We start from the raw sequence: 18,948 nt of genomic DNA on the forward strand, positions 1-18,948 counted from the left end.
GTGTTCCAGCCCCGGCTCTGGCCTCTCGGAGCTGCGGTTTCGTCTTGGGAGGCAGGCATCCACTTCCTGGCAGGTGGTGACGACGAGACGAGATCAAGGGCACAGCTCCCGGCCCAGTGTCTGCACCTACGGGCACCCAGTAAACAGCTCTCATCATCATTCCCAGGGTGCCCAGGCGACCGTATGGGAAGGGGGCTGTATTACAATTTTTGCCCTCAGGAGAAGGCAGCAAGGTCACGTGACAGGACTCGCCTATAGGGCACACAGCTCGCAGTGGGACCACTAGGGCTGGAGCCTGCAGAGCCAGCTCTTCCGGCGGGCTGCTGACCTGCTCTCTGCCCCCTGGTGACGGACCTGGAACTGGGAGGAGGGTCAGTAGAGACGGCTCTTAAATTCTGGCGTTCAGAGCACAGGTTTTGGAGTCAAAGACCATAGCGCCTGCAGGTCTCGGCTTTGCCACCTTCTACCAAATGAAATGGGGCCAGTCACACCTCTCGGAGGCTTTGCCTTCTCATCCCGAGACTGGGAATACAAATGGCGCCTTCCCTCCAGGAGCTTTGCCTACACTGATGAAATGATGCCGTGGGGCCACTCACAGAGGAGGGTGTGTCCGAAGCGTTCACTTCCACGCCCTCCGATCTTTACTTTTCTCCTTGGCACCTCCTGACACGCTTCACGCACTTATTCATCGTCCCCTCCTGGCCCCCCCAGAATGTCAGTCACGGGGGCGGGGTTTGCTTTCCTCATTGCTCTATTTCCAGCAACTACAGCTGTGCTGGGCATGTAGTAGGTGCTCGACAAATGTGTGTTGAACAAACGGCTCGTGGGCAGACAAATGCAGACAGAGGGGTCTTGAGACTGCTCCGGCAGTGCCAAAGTGCATGGGAAACTGCGGGAAAAGTACTGTCCTTTGTTCCTGCATGTCGTCCGAAACCGCTTTGAGTTCCTCAACGTGACACAGGTCAAAGAGACTGAAATTACCAGACCTCCACGGCCCATCCAGGGCATGCCAGGCACTAGGAAGGCAGAGGCCAGGAAGGCCGTGTCCTTAGGGCGGCCATGCGGTCTAGTGGGCAGGTGCCCTTAAGACTACGACAAGGACCAAGTCCCAAAGAAACACTAGAGGGAAAAACGCCTGTGGGAAGAAAATGGAAGAGCCGTGACTCACCGCCCACAGGGGCTGGGCCCTGAAGGAGGCGCAGACGGGGCGGGGCGTGTGAGCAGAGCTTCGCGTGATGACCACATTGCATTCTGACGGCAACCCTGTAGGTGTGTGTGACTCTGCCCATTGGAAACGGAGGCCTGCCTGGCGTCACACAATAGCCAGCTCGGGGGAAAGATGACAGGTCAGGGCCAAACCCAGGCTCATTTCTCTCTAAGGCCAAAGTTCAGGGAAGAAATGTTTATGGGTCAGTGGAGGTGGTGTTTCAGAGGCCCAAATATTCAAAGTGGGTGCGAACCCAAGAGATGCTGTGCCTTCTGAAGCAGACCAGGGAGTAGGTGCTGAGTAGAGGGAACATGGCAGTCGCTGGCTGGCAGTCAATCCCTGTGGCGTCCTGATGCTTCTGGCCTCTCCCCGCCGAAGACGGAGCATCCCTGAGTTGGCACGCCTTTAAATAATACACACCTGCTGCTTTTGTAACGCTGAATGGAAACCTCCTCAATTGCACGGCTGTTTCCTCTGTGTTAGATGAGGGCATCCCAGGGACTCCCAATCGCTGGGACTGGTGGGCAGAAGTCCAAGGTGGCCCAAGGTCCCGGCCCCTGGCGCAGGTACCCCGAGTGCGTCCCTATCCCGACTGCTCCCTTAGTCAGGTGACACTGTCTGGGAAAATTGAGGGACGGTCACTCCTGTGACGGCACTCAGCTTCAGGACACCGCGGCAGCGGTCCCTCCTGTTGGCCTTGAAGAAGCAGGCTGCCACGGCTTCTGAGGCTGCAAGACCATGAATTCTGCCAAGAACCAGTGTGACTCTGGAAGAGAGGCCCCGCCTCAAATCAGACCCCAGGGCTGGCCCGTATCTTGACTGCAGCCATGTGAGACCCCAAGCCGAGGAGCCAGCTAACCCGAGTCTGCATTCCTGACCCATGGAAACTGCGAGATAATAACCAGACATTGTTTTGGACCCCAGCGTCCGTGGTAACTCGTTCTACAGCAACAGCTAACTGCAACGGCGACCTGCCGCAAAGACCTGCACGCAGCGGGGGCCCGACACCTCTGAGCAGAACTTAACCAGACAGGGTGTCAATGGGGACGATACAGTCCAGGCTAAGAAAGTGCCCAGAGGCAGAAAGAAACCCCAAGGGTGGACAGGGGTAAGAGAAGAGGTCCTGAGGGGAGATGAGGAAGCTTGTCCTGCGAGACAAGGACGTGACAACCCCACCCCTCCGTGACACTGTGGGGCGGGGGGGGGGGGGGAGAGGAGGCACAGCCACACTTCAAAGGTTCTAAAGAGAATGAGGTCCCTCTGGGGAATTCCAGGGCAGGACCAAAAGGGAAAGGTGGAGGTCTAAGGGACTTTACAGCTTACCGCTGAAACCAGATGAAATACAGAAGACCAAACCCTGCCGGTCTGGCCCAAACATTGGCCTGGGTAGGCAAGAAAAAAATGAAAAGAACTCTAATGAGCATTTTCACGCGCTTGGGTTTGGAAACGCTGGAAAAAAAACCCAAAAACATTCACCCTTGATCCACACTCTGGAGAGAGCACAAGCGTCTTCTCTCCTGGGGCCCTGCCTGGCACACAACCGCTTGCATCCCATGCCAGGCTGAGGCGGCTCCCAGGATGGCGAGGGAGCCAGGAGCGGCTGCCAGCAAGGCCATCTGCTCACCAGTTCCCACAGTCTGAACGGCATGGCTTCCAGGAGGGCACTGCCCAGGCCGGCGGCGGCGGCGGCCCGCTCACGCAGAGCGCGGGGCAGCGGAGCAGGAGGACGGCGTCGACGCTGCTCTGCGTCAGTCGGCTTCGGCTTCGTTCCGGGCTGGAGACTATCAGCTCCCGAGACACTTCCCAGGAGGCCTTCAGAGAAACTGGCTGATCCACAACACCAATCGTGCAAGTGGACACTGCTACTTCCATCTCACCGGGAGGTAGCCGGGGGGAGAAAAGATGCAGGCTGCTCCGGGTCGCTGAGCACCCACAGTGATGGCCCTCGGGCCGGCCCAGGGCGACACGACAAGGCAGGCACAATGCCTGCAGGGAGTTGGCCCCTGTCACTCGACGCCCAGAACTAGCGCTGATTTGAGCAACACCTCACAAAGCCCAAAGCAGTAACCGCTCTCTAAGCCCATCAGGGACCTGACCCTGGGAGGAGCCCCGTTCAAACCGCTGACAACCCTGAAAGGTCGGAGTTTGTCGCCCTGTTACAGATGAACGGCCGAGACCCCCAGAGGTGCAGCAACACAGAGGGAGAGGAACTTGGCTGCTGCTGGCACAGGGGCCAGGTTCCGAACCTGCACCTACCTGACCCCAAACCCCACCTCTCTCCTCTACGCCTTGTCCTTTCTCATACAGGTACGCAATTTACTGCAGGCTCCAAACTAGGTTCATACATTTAAACTGTTGACATGTGTGTGCAGGCAGGGAACGGAGGCCCTGTCATAAAGGGAAGCGCCAGCACTTAGGGACGAAACGAAAGCACATGTACCTGTGTAGTACGTAGAACAGATATAGAAACCCAAGTACCTGCTTCCTCTGCAGAGAAGGAACCTTTGCAGTGGCGAACCTCTGGGGTGGGAACACTTGGGCCTGGTTGTGAGGGCTGTGGCCAACTGAAGAAACAACCGGCCTAGAGAAAGAGCATGGTCAGCCAGATAGCTCCCTTGGTGGGAGCAGCATCCCAAGGTGCCAAGGTTGTGGGTTCGATGCCCAGTCAGGACACATAGAAGAACTAACCAATGAATGCAAAGGGAAGTGGAACAACAAATTGATGTTTCTCTCTCTCGCCCTCTTCTTCTCTCTCTCTAAAATCGATCAATAAAAAAAAAAATAAAGAACATACTCAGGGAGCAGGAAAGACTGAAAAACAGCACGTGCAAAAGGAGGTAACCCCAAAGATAAACCCATCAGTTAAGGATGGAGAGGGAGGAGAAGAGGAAGAGGAATACCCAGTCATTCCCAGTTTTTCTCCCTTACCAACATCCCTTAGAAACACAGTCATCTCAGTTTCCCTTCAGGGTCAATTTGAAGCAAAGAGAAATCTGCTTTCCCTGACTCTCCTCCCCTCAAAACAAGCAAAAACCACCGAATATTCCACACATTTTTTCTCTAGGAGAGGCTTAGAGAGGAAAGGCCTGAAAATGCAAATTACAACACGGATGTGAATGAGTTTCACTCAAAGTTTAAACCAGGACACCAGAGCCTTTCTTGTTTGGCTAAAAGGGTCAGTGGGCAAGCTGGTGTCCTCCGCCGGAGAAGGGGAGTGAAATGTCAAGGTGAGTGAGGAGGGGCTGGGAGGAAGCCTGAGGGCGCGGGCTCAGAACCGGGGCCCCAACTCCAGCCTGGGGTCTCCCTGAGCTCACAGTGGCACTGGGGAGCTGCTGAGAGCCGTGAAGAGGAACTCACAGTGGTCATCAGAGTGATGTGACATGCTGGGAAGCACCCAGGGGTGGTCCTCGGCTCTGGCCTTGGTGCTGCCACCTGGGGGACCTTAGGCAAGTTCTGTACCCTGTACATCTAAGAGATGATTCAACTGAATGAATGAACGGGTCCGAAGGACAAAACAATACAATAAACTCAGCTGTGAGAGGCACCAGAGGCCACACTTCAAATACACCTGCTGTACAGCCTTGGGCCTCAGGTTCCTGGCCTGGGAGCTGAGAAAATACCACCCCTGCCAGAGGATTGCTGGGGGATTAGATACGGCGACACACACAGCTGCCTGGTGGTGCCTCCTCTCCTTGTGAGGTCCTCTCCAGCTCCCGACGGTGACGAGAAAGGGGCCTTGTATTGGCCAGAAGGGCAAATACATATTTTCATATCACAGATGTTTATAAATTCTTTTTTTAAAAATATTTTTACTTACTGATTTGAGAGAGAGAGAGGAAGGAAGATGGGAGGAGGAGAGAGGAAGGGAAGGAAGAAGAATGGGGGAGGGGGAGAGAGGGGGAGAGAGAGAGAGAGAAACATCTATTTGTTGTTCCACTTATCTATGCATTCATTGGTTGATTCTTGTAGGTGCTCTGACCAGGGATCAAACCCTTCATCTTGGCGTATCGTGATGTTGCTCTAGCCAACTGAGCTACCCCACCAGGGCTATGTGTAAGTTCTTAATTGAAAACATTTCAAAACACTATGCTGTCAGCCAATTAGGAGCAATTAAAGAAAGCCAAAAACAGCTCTTTGCCCCAAAGACAATCTGAGTGAGAAATCTGGGTCCTGGACCACAGCCCTGAAGGGAAGGGTTGGGAGTCAAAGGGTTGAAGTGATTCTGACTCCAGGTCAGGGCTGGAGGGAGGCGGAGGCAGAGGTGGGGACACGGGGGACACGGGCGCCTGCCACTGCTCTGAGGGCCCTGCACGGCTGTCACGGTGCTCAGTGGCTCCTTCTCCCAGTTCTGCCCCCAAAGAGCCTCCAAGGAGCACACTTCCTCTTCGCCCCTCCCCGCCGCCGAGCGCACAGCCGCATACATGCTGGTGGGCTCTCCCCGCAGCATGGCCCGTCACTGCCCCCGCTTGCGGGGCTGCCCAACTCCAGCCCTGCAGCCCTGCCCGAGACCCCACGCAGCCCAAACCACCAGGTGAAAAGAGTAACTTTGTCATTGTCACTAGTCCTTCCTTGAGTGTAACATTAAAATGAGGGCCCTGCAAGGGAAATAGGACACCTCTTTGATTTTTACAGGCTATTATGGCCCTACACACATATGACCCTGAGAAATGCCATGTGCCCCAATAAAAGCATTTTCCCTCCCTTCATGCAACCACACAGAAACTTCAAGAACAGACTCAGCACGTTTCTACCCCTTCTGCATGCTGTGCTTGAGGTCGGCCAGGGGAACAGCCTGCTCTCGGGAATGAAGGCCTGACCCCAGTTTCTGCACACATACTTCCTCTTCCAATTAATTTTCCTCCCCCTCACAAGATAACACCGACATTTTTTTTTAAAGGACAATATCCCTGAAACTGTTTACTTTTTCCAACGTAAGAGTCAGAGCTTAAGAATGGCTCCTTGGCACAGAGGAATACATTATATAATGAAGCGCTAAATCTTCTGTAAACCGACAAAATACCCAAAGGAAAAAACCTCCAATTTGTGCAAAGGAAAACAAAAATGCTTTTGGTGTCTACTCTTGAATATAGCAACTGAGGACCAGAGCTTTGGGAATTTTTTAAATGAGCACAGCTAAAGATTTCTCATAAGCACTAAAAAAAAACCCACTTTGAATTAACAGACTTCGGGGGTTGAATGTCTGTTTCAAATCAGCAATGTCCTTACCTCAAAGAAGAAGACCTTACCAGAAGCAGGATAGAAATGTGAGAACACATTACATGATTTTATTTTTTTTTAAAGCAAAGGGTAAAATCTGGAAGAAGGTTTATAAGGATGCTCATGCTGGCAAAGTAAGGGTGGCGGAATAATGACAATTTTCCTTTTTTCCTAAACATTATATAATGTTATTAAAGCAGCTTATAGTTAAACATGTATACATATTTCTAAGACTTTATTGGAGTGGGGCCTGAACCCGCAGCCCAGGCACATGCCCTGACCAGGAATCGAACCGGCAACCTTTCCCTTTGCAGAATGATGCCCACCCAACTGAGCCACACCAGTGAGGTCGAAACATGTATAATTTTTAAGGCACGACTAAAAAAATCAGTGTATTCTTTTTGGAAGGCTTCTCCCTTAGGGAAAGAAACAAGAATACTTCTTACCTGCTTGGAAGAAAGACTTCAAGACCGAAAAGAAAAGCCTGCTTACCTGAGATTTAACTTGCGATCTTCATCACTGCCAGCCTCCAACTAGAGAAAGAGAGAGAGTGTCACGCCACAGACAGCGCTAGCAAAAAGCCTCAGGCTGCGTCTCAATGTTTTCTGCTCGGTGTCTGAGGAAGACACAGATGTCCAGGAAAGCTGGTTATTTCTAAACAGCACACCCTTTCCTCACTGACTCAGACCCCGCTCTGCTGCTCCTAGGAGCCATTCCCACAGAGGAATTCAGAAGTTTCCCAAGTTTACCCACATTCCTTCCGCAGCACGGCGGATGGGTATCTGGTGACTGGACAAGGCTATCTGGCATTGTTGCTCGACGCGCCGGTTCAGCCTCCAGGTCTCAACTTTCCAGGGTTGTTTTGGATCTTATCCTGTTTTTCTTTTTTAAGGGGAGGGGGCTGTGTTTTAAGATAATCCATTTCCTCCTTCAAGCTAGGCCATAGCTGAGTGATCAACACCATTTTAAGCCTCAACGGGCGGGTTTAAAAAAAACAACCACCACTCCAGGCAAGTCTTTCACAATGGAGAGTGGCCAGGATCAGGCCGGCTGTCCGTGGGTCTGCAAAGCTCTCTCGGGCTCTCAGAAAGGCTTAAATGTTGAATATAAAACTTTCTAGGTGAGTGGTTTATTCATATAAATGAAAGAAAGGGAGGGACATTTAATATTTTCTAAAAGGTAAAAAGCCAAAGGGGGAGGCTCCAATAGTAATCATGACTTCAGCCCCAACTGCAATTTTTCTTTTTTTTCCCCTCTTTCAAGGAGAAAACTGAAATGAGAACACCGCCCCCCGCCCCCCAATCCCCACCGCAAACAACTGCACCACTGGGACTTGGCATGTTTTGTATGTTGCACAGAGGCGCCCATTGAATGGGAAAGAGAAACCTGGAAAGCAGTGATGGCTGGGAGAGATGCAAGGCTGGTCGAGGACAGAACCCTGACGGCGATGGGAAAAGGGTGCAGAGCTGATGTAGGGAGGGGCCTGGCCTGCAAGGGCCACTCGCCAGAGGGTCCTGGCGTCCCTTAATGTTGTTAGGATAATGCACGTAGAGTCTCCTGCCGAGGCATGCATGCATACATACACCGGTGGCCGGTTAGTTATCACACTCCCCCTCACTGAAGAAGGAGAAAAATCACAGGCCCAGGAGGTTCGGGCCCAAAGTGAAGCACACAGAAAACCACTCACACCACCCCTCCACAATAAAGTTGGACGGGCATGCCGGGGCTAACCCAGAGTTCACACGCGGGGGCAACTCTTCTCAGAAGGGGACGCTGGGCAATGCCTGCAGGCTCTTTCTGACGGGTGCTACTGGCATCTAGTGGGTAGAGGACACAGTGCTACTAACCGTCCTGCAATACATAAGACGGCCCCTCGCAACCGAGAACTGTCGGCCCCAACGTCAGCCGTGCAGAGGCTCAGAAACCCTGACCCAACCCCCAGGCAAAATGGACTTGGGAATGTGCCCATGAAAGGTCGTCATCTTGAATGTCTGTCAGAAATAACAATGGGACCATCCATTCCTGACAGTTATTGAGTTATCTATTCTCGTGCCCTCTACCTATTCCCACCAAGGAATGCGATAAGGTTAACCATAAAAGGACTTCAGTGAGATGATTAAAGACTGGGGGGAAAAAAGGAGAAAACGATTAAGAGAGAAGGGAGGACTGTTTTGCTGGCCGGGCTAAGATGTCCCTCCGTTCCCACGCCATGCAGCAAGGCAGGCTGGGTCAGGACACAGCTGCCCTAAGTGTCTCTGCCTCAAAGGAGAATTTTGATGAATGAGGAAGTGATCTGGGGGTAGATACTTCTTGGTCACTCTCTTGTGATTGTCAGCATAAAAGGCAATGTCAGGTCAGTTACTCCAAAGAAACAAACCGCATTTGTCAAAGCACACACACAAGCAGGAACGCGGCCCTTTTGAATGAGCCGAGGCCCACAGAGGGGGAGTAAGCTGAGGAAGGTCAGGCCCGAGGCAGAGCCACCTGGCCCAGGGGCTCTGGCCGCACGCACACGCTCGTTCTCTGTTCAGTCTTGCTTCTCCATGCCTCAAGCCACCTGGAAGCCTGGCCTTCCAGGAAATAGCCCTGCCTGGGCTCGCTCGCCGGGCAACGAATGCTGCTGATTGACGCAAGTCAAATAAAAGCTGGCTGAGTTTGAGTCTATGTGTATCGGGTCATTGGCACCTTGTGAAAACAGTGCTTTATATAATAATTTTAAATGTCTCTTGTGCAAACGAAGCCAAATGTACAGCCAAAATGTGGTTCACCAATACAAGGGAAATAAAAAGGAGTACGGCTGAGCCTTGAAAACGTGACGTCAGTGAACGAAGCCAGAGATTAAAGCCCACACATGATATTATCCCACTTATATGAAATGCCCAGGACAGGCAAATCCATGGAGACAGAAAGTACATTAGTGGCTGCCTAGAGTTGGTGTGAGAGGGCAGGGGTGGTTGGTGGTGGGCAGTGGGAGGAAGGCTCTGGGTGATGACCAAGGGGTGGGGGGCTTCTTTCTGGGGCAATGGAAATGTTCTGGAATGAGACAGGGGCGATAACTGCACGACCTTGTGAATATCCTAAAAACCACTGAGTTACACACTTCATGTGGGGCATTTATGGTATGTGAATTCTATCTCAGCGAAAAAAATCATGAAATAAAGCATTTTTCATGTGTCCAAGGCAGGAGCAGATCCGGCGTGAGTAACACCGGGAATGTGGGGTTTAGAACCAGAGACCCAGGCTGGGAGGTCTTTCCTCACACCGCATCTTCCCTCATCTCACATAGCTGAGAAGGAAACGTGGGATTAACTGCAGAGGAGCACTACTGTCAATCACTAGACGCAATGGGAGGAGAACAGATGTCTCTTTGGGGAGGAGAGAAATGACTGCAGCCTGGCTCCTAGGTCACAGGCAGTAACTGGTCACCCATGTCCCTTCTCAGCATGCAGAGGAGGGACTATTAGAATCTGCCTGTGGACAAGATATGTCACGTAGCGGCCTCTCCTTGAAAGGAAAGGGGCAGCCAGTCTGAAACTGTTCCTGCCAGTCCCAGCAGAACAGGCCAAAGATCTACCCTGCCACGAGCCGGTGGGACAGACCGGGCTGCTGAACCAAATCCAAGTCCTCATCTCTGTCTCTCACAGACACGCGCCAACCTCTCTGTACTATCGGTCAACTTCCCCCATAGAGAAGGGGCCTGAGTAGCTCAGATGCTGGCGGAGCCACTTCCTGGGTCTGCAGGGCTCCTCCTCCTCCAGCCTTCTCTTCCTTCTCCAAACAGTCCACGTTCTTCTCCTCCAGCTGCTCTATCTTCCAGTCAGCACTCGGCCTTGTCCTGGATGTAAGTTTAGACCCAAGGCTTTAACGGGTTCTCCAGGAGAAAGTGGGCAAGAGTGGGGACAAGAAAGTGGGCCCTGCAGCTGCCGCAGAGACCTGCTCGGAGGGCTGACGCCCCAGCCTACTGCAGTCCCGCTGACTGCAGGCTCAAGAGGACCCATTTCCCAGCGACCCCAGAGCAAGGAGCCAGTCACATGTAGGCTGGATCACACACAGTCCCAGAGGATCCTGCGCAGGGTAACCATGCAGCCTCAGCATCCATCTGCGAGATGGCAGAAGCCCCAGCATCAGCCTCTGCCACACAGTCAGATGCAGGTAAACATGCAGCCCCAGGGATATTGCAATAAGGAAAAATCCAGACTCGGCTGCACACAAAGACATAAGACACAAGTCACACAGCATCCTGAACTCACTCAGTCACTGTCACTGTGACACAGCCACAGCCACTGACACCAAGAGCCAGGACTCCAGGGGCATGCAGTCAAGGAAACAATCTCACATATTCACAGGGGCACGCTGGTGGCCTCTCTCGCGGCATTACACAGGCACAGTTCCCAGAACACAGGCCACACTCACATGCAGTGAAAGTCGCACAGTCTCACACACAGCCAGGCACTCAGGGAGAGGGCCTGGGCTAGCCACAGGGTCACAAATCTCAGAACCAGGGTCTCACACAGTCATCCAACTAGGAGTCCCAGTCGCACATCCCGTCTCCCGCATAGTCACCTCCAGGCGGGGGTCACTGTTACACACAGTGTCTGCAAAGTCACCCCTAGGGAGGGGTCACAGCCAAATAGTTTCACTGCACAGTCACACCCTGTCAGGGGTCACACCGGCAACACACAGTACCCCCAGACGGGGGGGGGGGGGTCACACCCGCATACAGGGTCCCGCAGTCACAACCAGGCAGGGGTCACAACTTCGCACACAGTCTCCCGCACAGTCACTCGAGTCCTGCTGGCCAGGTGGGGTGGTACAGCAGCGTCCCCGCAGGCTCCGTACCGCTCGCAGCAGCCCCCTCGCCGCCCCAGCGCCCTCCGCCCCGCACTCGCGGCCAAGGCCTGGTGCGGCGGCTGCTCGGCCTGGCCAGAGCCGCGGGCCCGGGGCTCACCTCGCTGTTGCTGGCGGAGGAGGAGGCGGCGCTGGGCGTGGGTGAGCGCTGCAGGGTCACCAGGGCCATGTCTGCGGCGCAGCGCGCGGGCACCACCGAGGCCTCGGGCTACAGCCACCGCCGCCGCCGCCGCCAACCGGGCTGGGCCCGGGGCGCTCTAGGAGCCGCGCGCGGGCGGCCGGGGCGAGCCGGGCCGGGCCGGGCCCGCCCCTCTCCCTTTGCGTCCACCACCCCCGCCCCCCACCTCCCGCCTCCCGCGCCGGCGCGCGCCGGACCCGGAGCGCTGGGAAGGGGAAGGGGGAGGGCCGGGGCGGGGCGCAGGGCTGCGCGCGTGCGCGGCGCGGGAGCAGAAGCAGCGCTGGAGGCCCTGACGGGCCAGCCAGTCACGTTCCGCGCGCGCCGAACACACGCGCTACGGCCCGCGCGCCGGGCCCTCGGCTCGGGAGACCGGTCTGCGCGTGCCCGACAGCGGGCCGGATCCGAAGGCCAGCCCACTGCACTGGCTAGGGAATCGAGGCTGGGTGGCAACGCTGGCAGGACTGCTTGGGAGGGGGGTGGAGAGTCGCAGGGACCAGGAAATTAAATCCTCCTTGATCCCTGCCCGGAACCCCTGTAGGCAGTCTTTGCAGAAATTAAATCATTCATCTACTCATTCATCTATGAAATATTTATTGAGCACCTACTGTGAAGCGTGTAGTATTGAACAGTGAGCAAGATAGATAAGGATTTTACAAAACTGAATCTCGTTACGGTGGTCCTTCCTTAACTCAATTTCGCTTTCCCGGTTTCAGTTACCCACGGTCCCAGAATATTAAGCGGAAAATTTTGGAAATGAACAACTCATAAGTTTTAAATTGTGCACCCCTCTGATTATCATCATGAAATTTCAAGCTATCCTGCTCAGTCCTGCCAGGACATGAATCATCCCTTTGTCCCCGTGTCACTCCCTCCCTGTTAGTTACTTAGTAGCCGGTTATCAGATCCACTGCTGCAGTATCACTGTGCTACTGTTCAAGTAACCCTGATTTTGCTTAATAATGGTCCCAAAGTGCTAGGATAGGGATGGCCACAATTTGGACATACCAAAGAGGCTGAGAAGGGCTTCCTTGAAAAGTGACAAAGTGACAGTTCTTGACTTAAGGAAAGAAAAAAAAAATGTATGCTGAGGGTGTTAAAACCTATGGTAAGAACAAATCTATCCACAAAGTTGTGAAGAAGGAATAAGAAATTTGTGCTGGTTTTGTTGCACCTCGAACTGCAAAAGTTACAGCCACAGTGTGTGGTAAGTGCTTAGTTAACATGGAAAAGTCATTAAATTTGCGGGGGGGTGGTGGGTGGATAAACAGAAAATGTGTTGGACCAGAAGGCTTCAACCCTTTATGAAGACCTCAGCAAGGGATCTCCTGAGAGGAGTGGTCCCAAACCACCCACTGCAAGTGAGGGGCGGTCCCACACATTCAGGAGTCGCTTCGGCATTTCATCATCTCACGTCATTACCAGAAAGAGAAGGGCGAGTACGGTACAGTCAGATGTTTTGAGAGAGGGAGACCACATTCATATAACTTTCACTACAGTATGTTGTTATAATTGTTCTATTTCATTATGGTTGTTGTTAATCTCTTACTGTGCCTACTTTATAAATCAATCTTTATCCTGGGTATATATGTATAGGAATAACCATAGCATATATAGGGTTTGGTACTATCCACAGTTTCAGGCACCCACTGGGGGTCTTGGGTCATATCCCCCATGGATAAGGAGGTACTACTGTACTGAGCACGTTTTGAAAATTATTTTGTTAATCTTTGTATATGAATTCCTTCTATGTGTCCAGAAACCCAGTGTCGATTAAGCATAAGTGAATCAGGAAACATTGGCTAGAAAGAAATGTTAAAGATTTATTCAAGGGTCTTACAGTGTGTGTAAACTGGAAACCTAGGTAGGCAAAAACCCAGAAATATTCCCAAAAAGAAAGTTAAGGTTTCTTATAATAAAAAGCACATTCCTGAGAATACTCAGTCCGGCATTCTTAGCCTAGGATTGGCCCAGGACCATACCAGTCAGAGGAGAGGGAGTCTGGATGATGGATGCCAGATGGTCTGGATAGGCGAGTCCTTCGGGGCTAATCACAGGGTAATCTGGAGGTCTGATGTATACCCAGGCATTGACACAGGACTGGAAAGTTCATAAGTTTAAGTTCCCAGGCTAGTTAGGACAAGAATAGAATCCATTTCCTCATACTTCAACCTACTTGATTTTAGTAATTTAGCAGCGTGACTGTAGTGACTCCGCTTTATTTCTTCACTCTATTCCTCACCGGCGGGCTGGTTGGGGGGTAGGGAGATCAGGGAAGGCTTTCCGGAGACAGAATGGCCAGAGGCAGGGGGCGCTGTGGAAAGCTCTGGCTGCTGCGTGGAAAATGGACTGTGGGACAGAGGAGTGAAGGGAGACCAGCAAGGGGACTGACTGCTGCTGTCTTTCCCCAGGAGAGGTGGTCAGGATGGGGATGGACAGAGGGACGTGGAGTAAGACACCAAGAAGGTGGCGCTGGCTTGACTCGGTAATTGGAAGCTTTTCTTTCATCCCAAATCCCTTCCCTGGCCTCTGCCTCCACGCGCACAAGCAAAGGCAGCGGTCCAGTCCTGCCTCCCATCTTCACACACTGACACCATCCATCCATCTCACCGCCCAACCAGAAACCCAGGCGCCCTCCTAGGTCCCTCCCCCTGCCTCCCTCAGATTCAGGGGTTTGGGTCTCCTGCACCTTTTGTCTCAAAGGTGATTCTCAGCAGGGGCACTACAGCCCCTATGGAGCATTTTTTGGGAGGAAATTTATGGGAATATTTTTTTTAATTTTTTTAACTCCTTTTTTTTAAGATTTTATTTATTTATTTTTAGAGGGGGAAGGGAGGGAGAAAGAGAGAGAGAGAGAAACATCAATGTGCGGTTGCTGGGGGCCGTGGCCGGCAACCCAGGCATGTGCCCTGACTGGGAATCGAACCTGCGATGCTTTGGTCCGCAGCCCGCGCTCAATCCACTGAGCTACGCCAGCCAGGACGGGAATATTTTTGATTGTCTGACCAATGAGAACTGTAGAGCTACTGGTGCTACTGGAGTTTAGAGGAAGGAGCCAGCAAAGCTAAATGTCCTGCGAGACGCAGGCCAGCCACTCAGGAAAGAATTGTTCCGTTCCCACAAGACACCCGCCTGGGCGAAAACTGGATTTGTAATTATCTGAAGCCAGAGCCTAACTCCATGTCATATATTAACACAAAGTATTTGTTACTAAATTGTCAGAAATGCAGCTACATTTCGAAAGAGGGAAGACTCTATACTCTGTTCTGTCTGAGAGCTTTGTCAGGAGTGGCTCCCCATTTGCAAAAAGAAGTTTATAGATGGCAGCGCCCCTCCTCCTATTAGCGCAGTTGGCCCAACACGCCTGCGCTTGGAGCTTCGCTCTTGCTGGACAGGCCGCCGTGGGTATTAAGCACTTATTTTAAATGTGCAGTAAAAGACAAAATTATGGGCCATATTCAGCTGACCAATGATATCTCACTTCTCAAACGCAAACACATCGAGGTCGATTTTAGAGAGAGAAAGGAAGGGAGAGGGAGACAGAGAGGTAGAAACACGGGTTTGCTGTTCCACCCACTGACGTGTTCCCTGGTTCACCCCTGAGTGTGCTCTGACCAGGGACGGAACCTGGAACCCCGGCGCAAGGGGATGATGCTCCGACCAACCGAGCTACCTGGCCAGCGCCTAAAGACAAGACAACAGGCCCAAAATGGAATTGCTTATGCTAAGCCCCATGTCATCAAACCTAGATTTAACTTAATTACCGTTCCAACTCTCCCAGAAATAGAACCTTAAACCAGTCAGCCAGGAATTGCTTGATCAGTACCAGTTAGGAAATCTGCCCCATACACCCCGGCCATCCCTTAAAGAAAAGTCTTCCTGTGATAGCCAGACTGCTTTTCTGCGTAGCACGTATAGCTTCCTTGTTCCAGCTCCCTTCTGTCTGGAAGAGTCTTTCGTTTTGTACAGCATGCCGGACGTCCTTTCCATCTGCTAGACTGGAGGCTGCTAGATCCATGAATCACTGAGTAAAGGCAACAAGATCTTCACGTTTTTATTCTGTTGGATTTTGTTAAACATACCTGCTGGGCGTATACTGTGCAATGTGTCCTGCGGCAATCGCTATTTCTTTTGCGATTATTGAAAGTCTCTAGTTACTTAGCTTTTGGTTTGTTTGTTTTTTTCAAATCTGCCTATGAGGCTTTAAGGGGGAACTTGTCTGAGATCCTGGGGACCATGAGGGGTGGAGCTAGGGGTGGACACTAAAGCGTGTGCACTTGCACCTTCGGCCCTGTAACCACCTGACTGCCTTCCAGTTTCCTTCAGGACCAGCCCAAGACCACACAGTAAGGGGGACAAAGCTGGGGTGCTGACCGAGTCGGCCGGGCTCCAGAGTCCTGGCCTTATCACTGCCCCTGCACCCCAGAGAGGCAACTGTGGGTGAAGGGTAGGCAAACTCCAAAAAGGAAGGGTAAAGAGGAGGGAGCTGGCCCTGGCCAGGTGACTCAGTTGGTTGGAGCATCATCATCCTGTACACCAAAAGGTTGTAGGTTCGATTCCCAGTCAGGGCACATATCTGTTGGGGATTCAATTCCTGGTTGGGGTGCATGTGGGAGGCAGCAGGTCAATGTTTCTCTCTCACATGGATGTTTCTCTTCTCTCTCAAATCAATAAAAACATACCCTTGGGTAAGAATTAAATAAAAAATAAAAAGGAAAAGAAAAAGTTGAGAAACACCAAACTGGTTGAACCTGCCCATTTTACAGTTGGGTAAACTAAGGCCCCCAAAGAGGAAGGGATGTGCCCTAAGTCCCACAGGGGTACAGGGCTCGCTCGGTGGGGTGATGGCAAGGCCCTTGAGGAATTATTCTGAAGTCCAGTTTACTGATCGTGCTAAAAGGCCACAAAAGACCTTTGGAAGTAATTTTTGTTTATTTGGCTAAAGTGTTAGGAATCAAGGATCTTTCTGAACCACTGGTTGGCTAATAAACAATGTGGCCTCCCAGCAGCTCCGGGCGGGGGGTGGGGGTGCGGTGGCAGCAGGGGGGGGACACTCCAGCCAGGGCAGAAGGATGGCTTACTAGGAGGCAGGCTCTGTGGGGGAGCCACGTGAAGTTACAGAGTAACAGGTTAACCCCTTCACACACACACTCTCTCTCTCTCAGACACAATGAGCTTTATTATAACTTTTCTGAGTCTTAACCTCCAATCGTAACCTCCAGGATTTACACAATACAGAAAACATAAAGAAGAAAGTCCGACTCCCCTGTCTCCAATGCCACCTCCAGGAAAGAGGGGCCATTCCCATTTTGGGCGAATAGCCCCAAACAGTATAACATAAACACACCACCTCATGTGACAAAAACGGTATCACGTTGTACGTGCTGTTTCAACGTGGCAGGTCCTGAACACGTTTCCACTGGACGGCAGACAGCGAAACCCATTCACACGGCACCATCGAATGTGGAGATAATAATTTTTAAAGTCAGACCCTATGGGGACTGACTTCACAAACAACTCTGTCCCCTTCTACTAAAGATAAAACATCGCACACCCCTCCTGGGGGATATATTCTACTTAGTCCAATAGCCAAGAATGTTCTGTGGAACTTCACTCTCTGTAGTTTGTGTCATGAAAACAATGGGGATTCACCCCGACCTCCTTTCCCAAAATTAAATAATAATACCCGATATGCTTTTTACACAGAGCACAGGGCTCTCTCAAACCGCAGCGTCCTGCCCTGCTGTGGGGGAAGTCCCTGTGTGCTCCCTGAGACCCTTCGCTCTTGTCACTCAATTAAGCTCTCTAGCGTGGTGGTGCTCTCTAGCGTGGTGGTCTAGCGCTCCAGTTCTGGGCACAGATTGCTTGGAGGCACGGGGTGCTGGGGAGGGTGCGGATTGTCTTGGGAGAGATCGCCAGATAAAATTGAGGGAGCCTTGTATTTTTATCTGCTGGACCTGGCGTCCCTCACCCGGGTTCAGCTGTAAGCCTCTGCTGACAGGCAGTGTTACCGCGAGCGAGTCCTGTCTTCTTTCTTTCTCCTCCCCTCCTCCCTCCTCGCCTCTCTCTTCCTTCTTGTTCTTCCTTCCTTCTTTCTTTCCTCTTTCTTTCTCCCTCTCCCTCCTCCTTTCTTTCTAACTGTGTGAAGTACATTCATCTCAATCTTAAATGTACAGCTTGATGAACGTGCACATAGGCCTACGCTCTGGTAAACACCACCCAGATAAAGGTGCGTCTTGCCACCATCCTATAAAATTGCCTCTTGCTCCTCCCTCCTCCCAGGATAATCACTCTCTCCATATCCTCTATCACCATCCAAAAGTCCTGTCGTTTCTTGAATTTCGCATACATGGAATCATGCAGTACGGGCTCTTTCTTGTCTGGCTTCTTCTGCTTCCCACAGGGACTGTGAGACTCATCCAGGTTGCTGTGTGTAGGTGTATTTGTCTTTTTCATGGCTGCTTAATATTCCACAGTGTGAATTGTCAGAAGACACCACAATTTGCTTCTGCAGTCTCTAGCTGATAGTTTGTCATTTCTGGTGTGGGTCTATGGATGTTTTTATACAAGCCTCTTGTTAAGCATGTGTTTTCATTTCTCTTGGGGATCTATGTAAGGTTAGGGCTGCTGGGTTTTAGAATAGACACATGGTTAGCTTTAGTGGATACTGGGAGCAAGTTTTTGAATCGAAGGGAGGAATGGCAATAACAGCACCTAGTTTACAGGGATGTTGTGAGATTAAATGAGATAATTCAAGTACTTACAACTGACACATCGAAATTCACAAACCTTAAAGCGTTGGTAGGACGGGAGTTGCGGGGGAGTGTGAAGATATCTGATTAACTTTTGTTCCTGTTGAGGTGTTTCCACCGTGAACCAGGGACACAAGGACTTTCCCTAAGGCTGTGTGACATAAAAGTGAGACGTGGCTATTCTTAAAAAATTCAAACAACCTGGAAGCCTATAGAGTAGAAGGTAGAGTTCACCCTATCCTTTTTTAATTATTAAAAAAATACTACCTGGTGGGCGTAGCTCAGTGGATTGAGCGCAGGCTGCGAACCAAAGCATCGCAGGTTTGATTCCTAGTCAGGGCACATGCCTGGGTTGCAGGCCATGACCCCCAGCAACCTCACATTGAGGTTTCCCTCTCTCTCTCTTTCTCCCTCCTTCCCTCTCTAAAAATAAATAAGTAAAATCTTAAAAAAAATACTGTGCACTCAGCGCTGTGCATGCATTCTCTGGTTTTATCTTCCCCTTTTTATTTGATGATGTTGAAGGTGGGGGGTGGGGCGGAAAGAGGCTGGACCTTCACAGCGGACCCAAGGGATGTCTCACCCAGGGCTGGTTGGTTCCTCTCTCTGGGCCTCAGTTTCCCCATCTCTACAGGGATGTATCTGATGATCTTCGAGCTTTAATAATCATAGCTCCAAGTCTAGCCCTGACCGAGGAGGGACCCGGGGTCCTGCTGCCAGTGCCTCTGGGGCCCCGAGCAAAGAGCCAC

At 51.8% G+C, this 18,948-nt stretch overlaps 1 protein-coding gene across 1 annotated transcript in view; it reads right to left on the bottom strand.

Moving 5' to 3' along the window:
- The window catches only part of SSH1 (slingshot protein phosphatase 1), a 55,921-nt gene extending 44,320 nt beyond the window's left edge, over positions 1 to 11,601 (bottom strand). Inside the window, exons 1-2 of the mRNA XM_045841396.1 lie at positions 11,373 to 11,601; positions 6,917 to 6,957 (exon numbers count right to left, since the gene is read on the bottom strand). Of these exons, the coding sequence (XP_045697352.1) occupies positions 6,917 to 6,957; positions 11,373 to 11,441 (110 nt within the window). The 5' untranslated portion in view covers positions 11,442 to 11,601. The remainder of the gene's footprint in view (positions 1 to 6,916; positions 6,958 to 11,372) is intronic.
- Between the last annotated feature and the right edge of the window lie 7,347 nt (positions 11,602 to 18,948).

This window comes from Phyllostomus hastatus, unplaced genomic scaffold (genome assembly GCF_019186645.2).
Source record: "Phyllostomus hastatus isolate PE091 unplaced genomic scaffold, TTU_PhHast_1.1 phas_contig_1162, whole genome shotgun sequence".
In the NCBI taxonomy this organism is placed as follows: domain Eukaryota; kingdom Metazoa; phylum Chordata; class Mammalia; order Chiroptera; family Phyllostomidae; genus Phyllostomus; species Phyllostomus hastatus.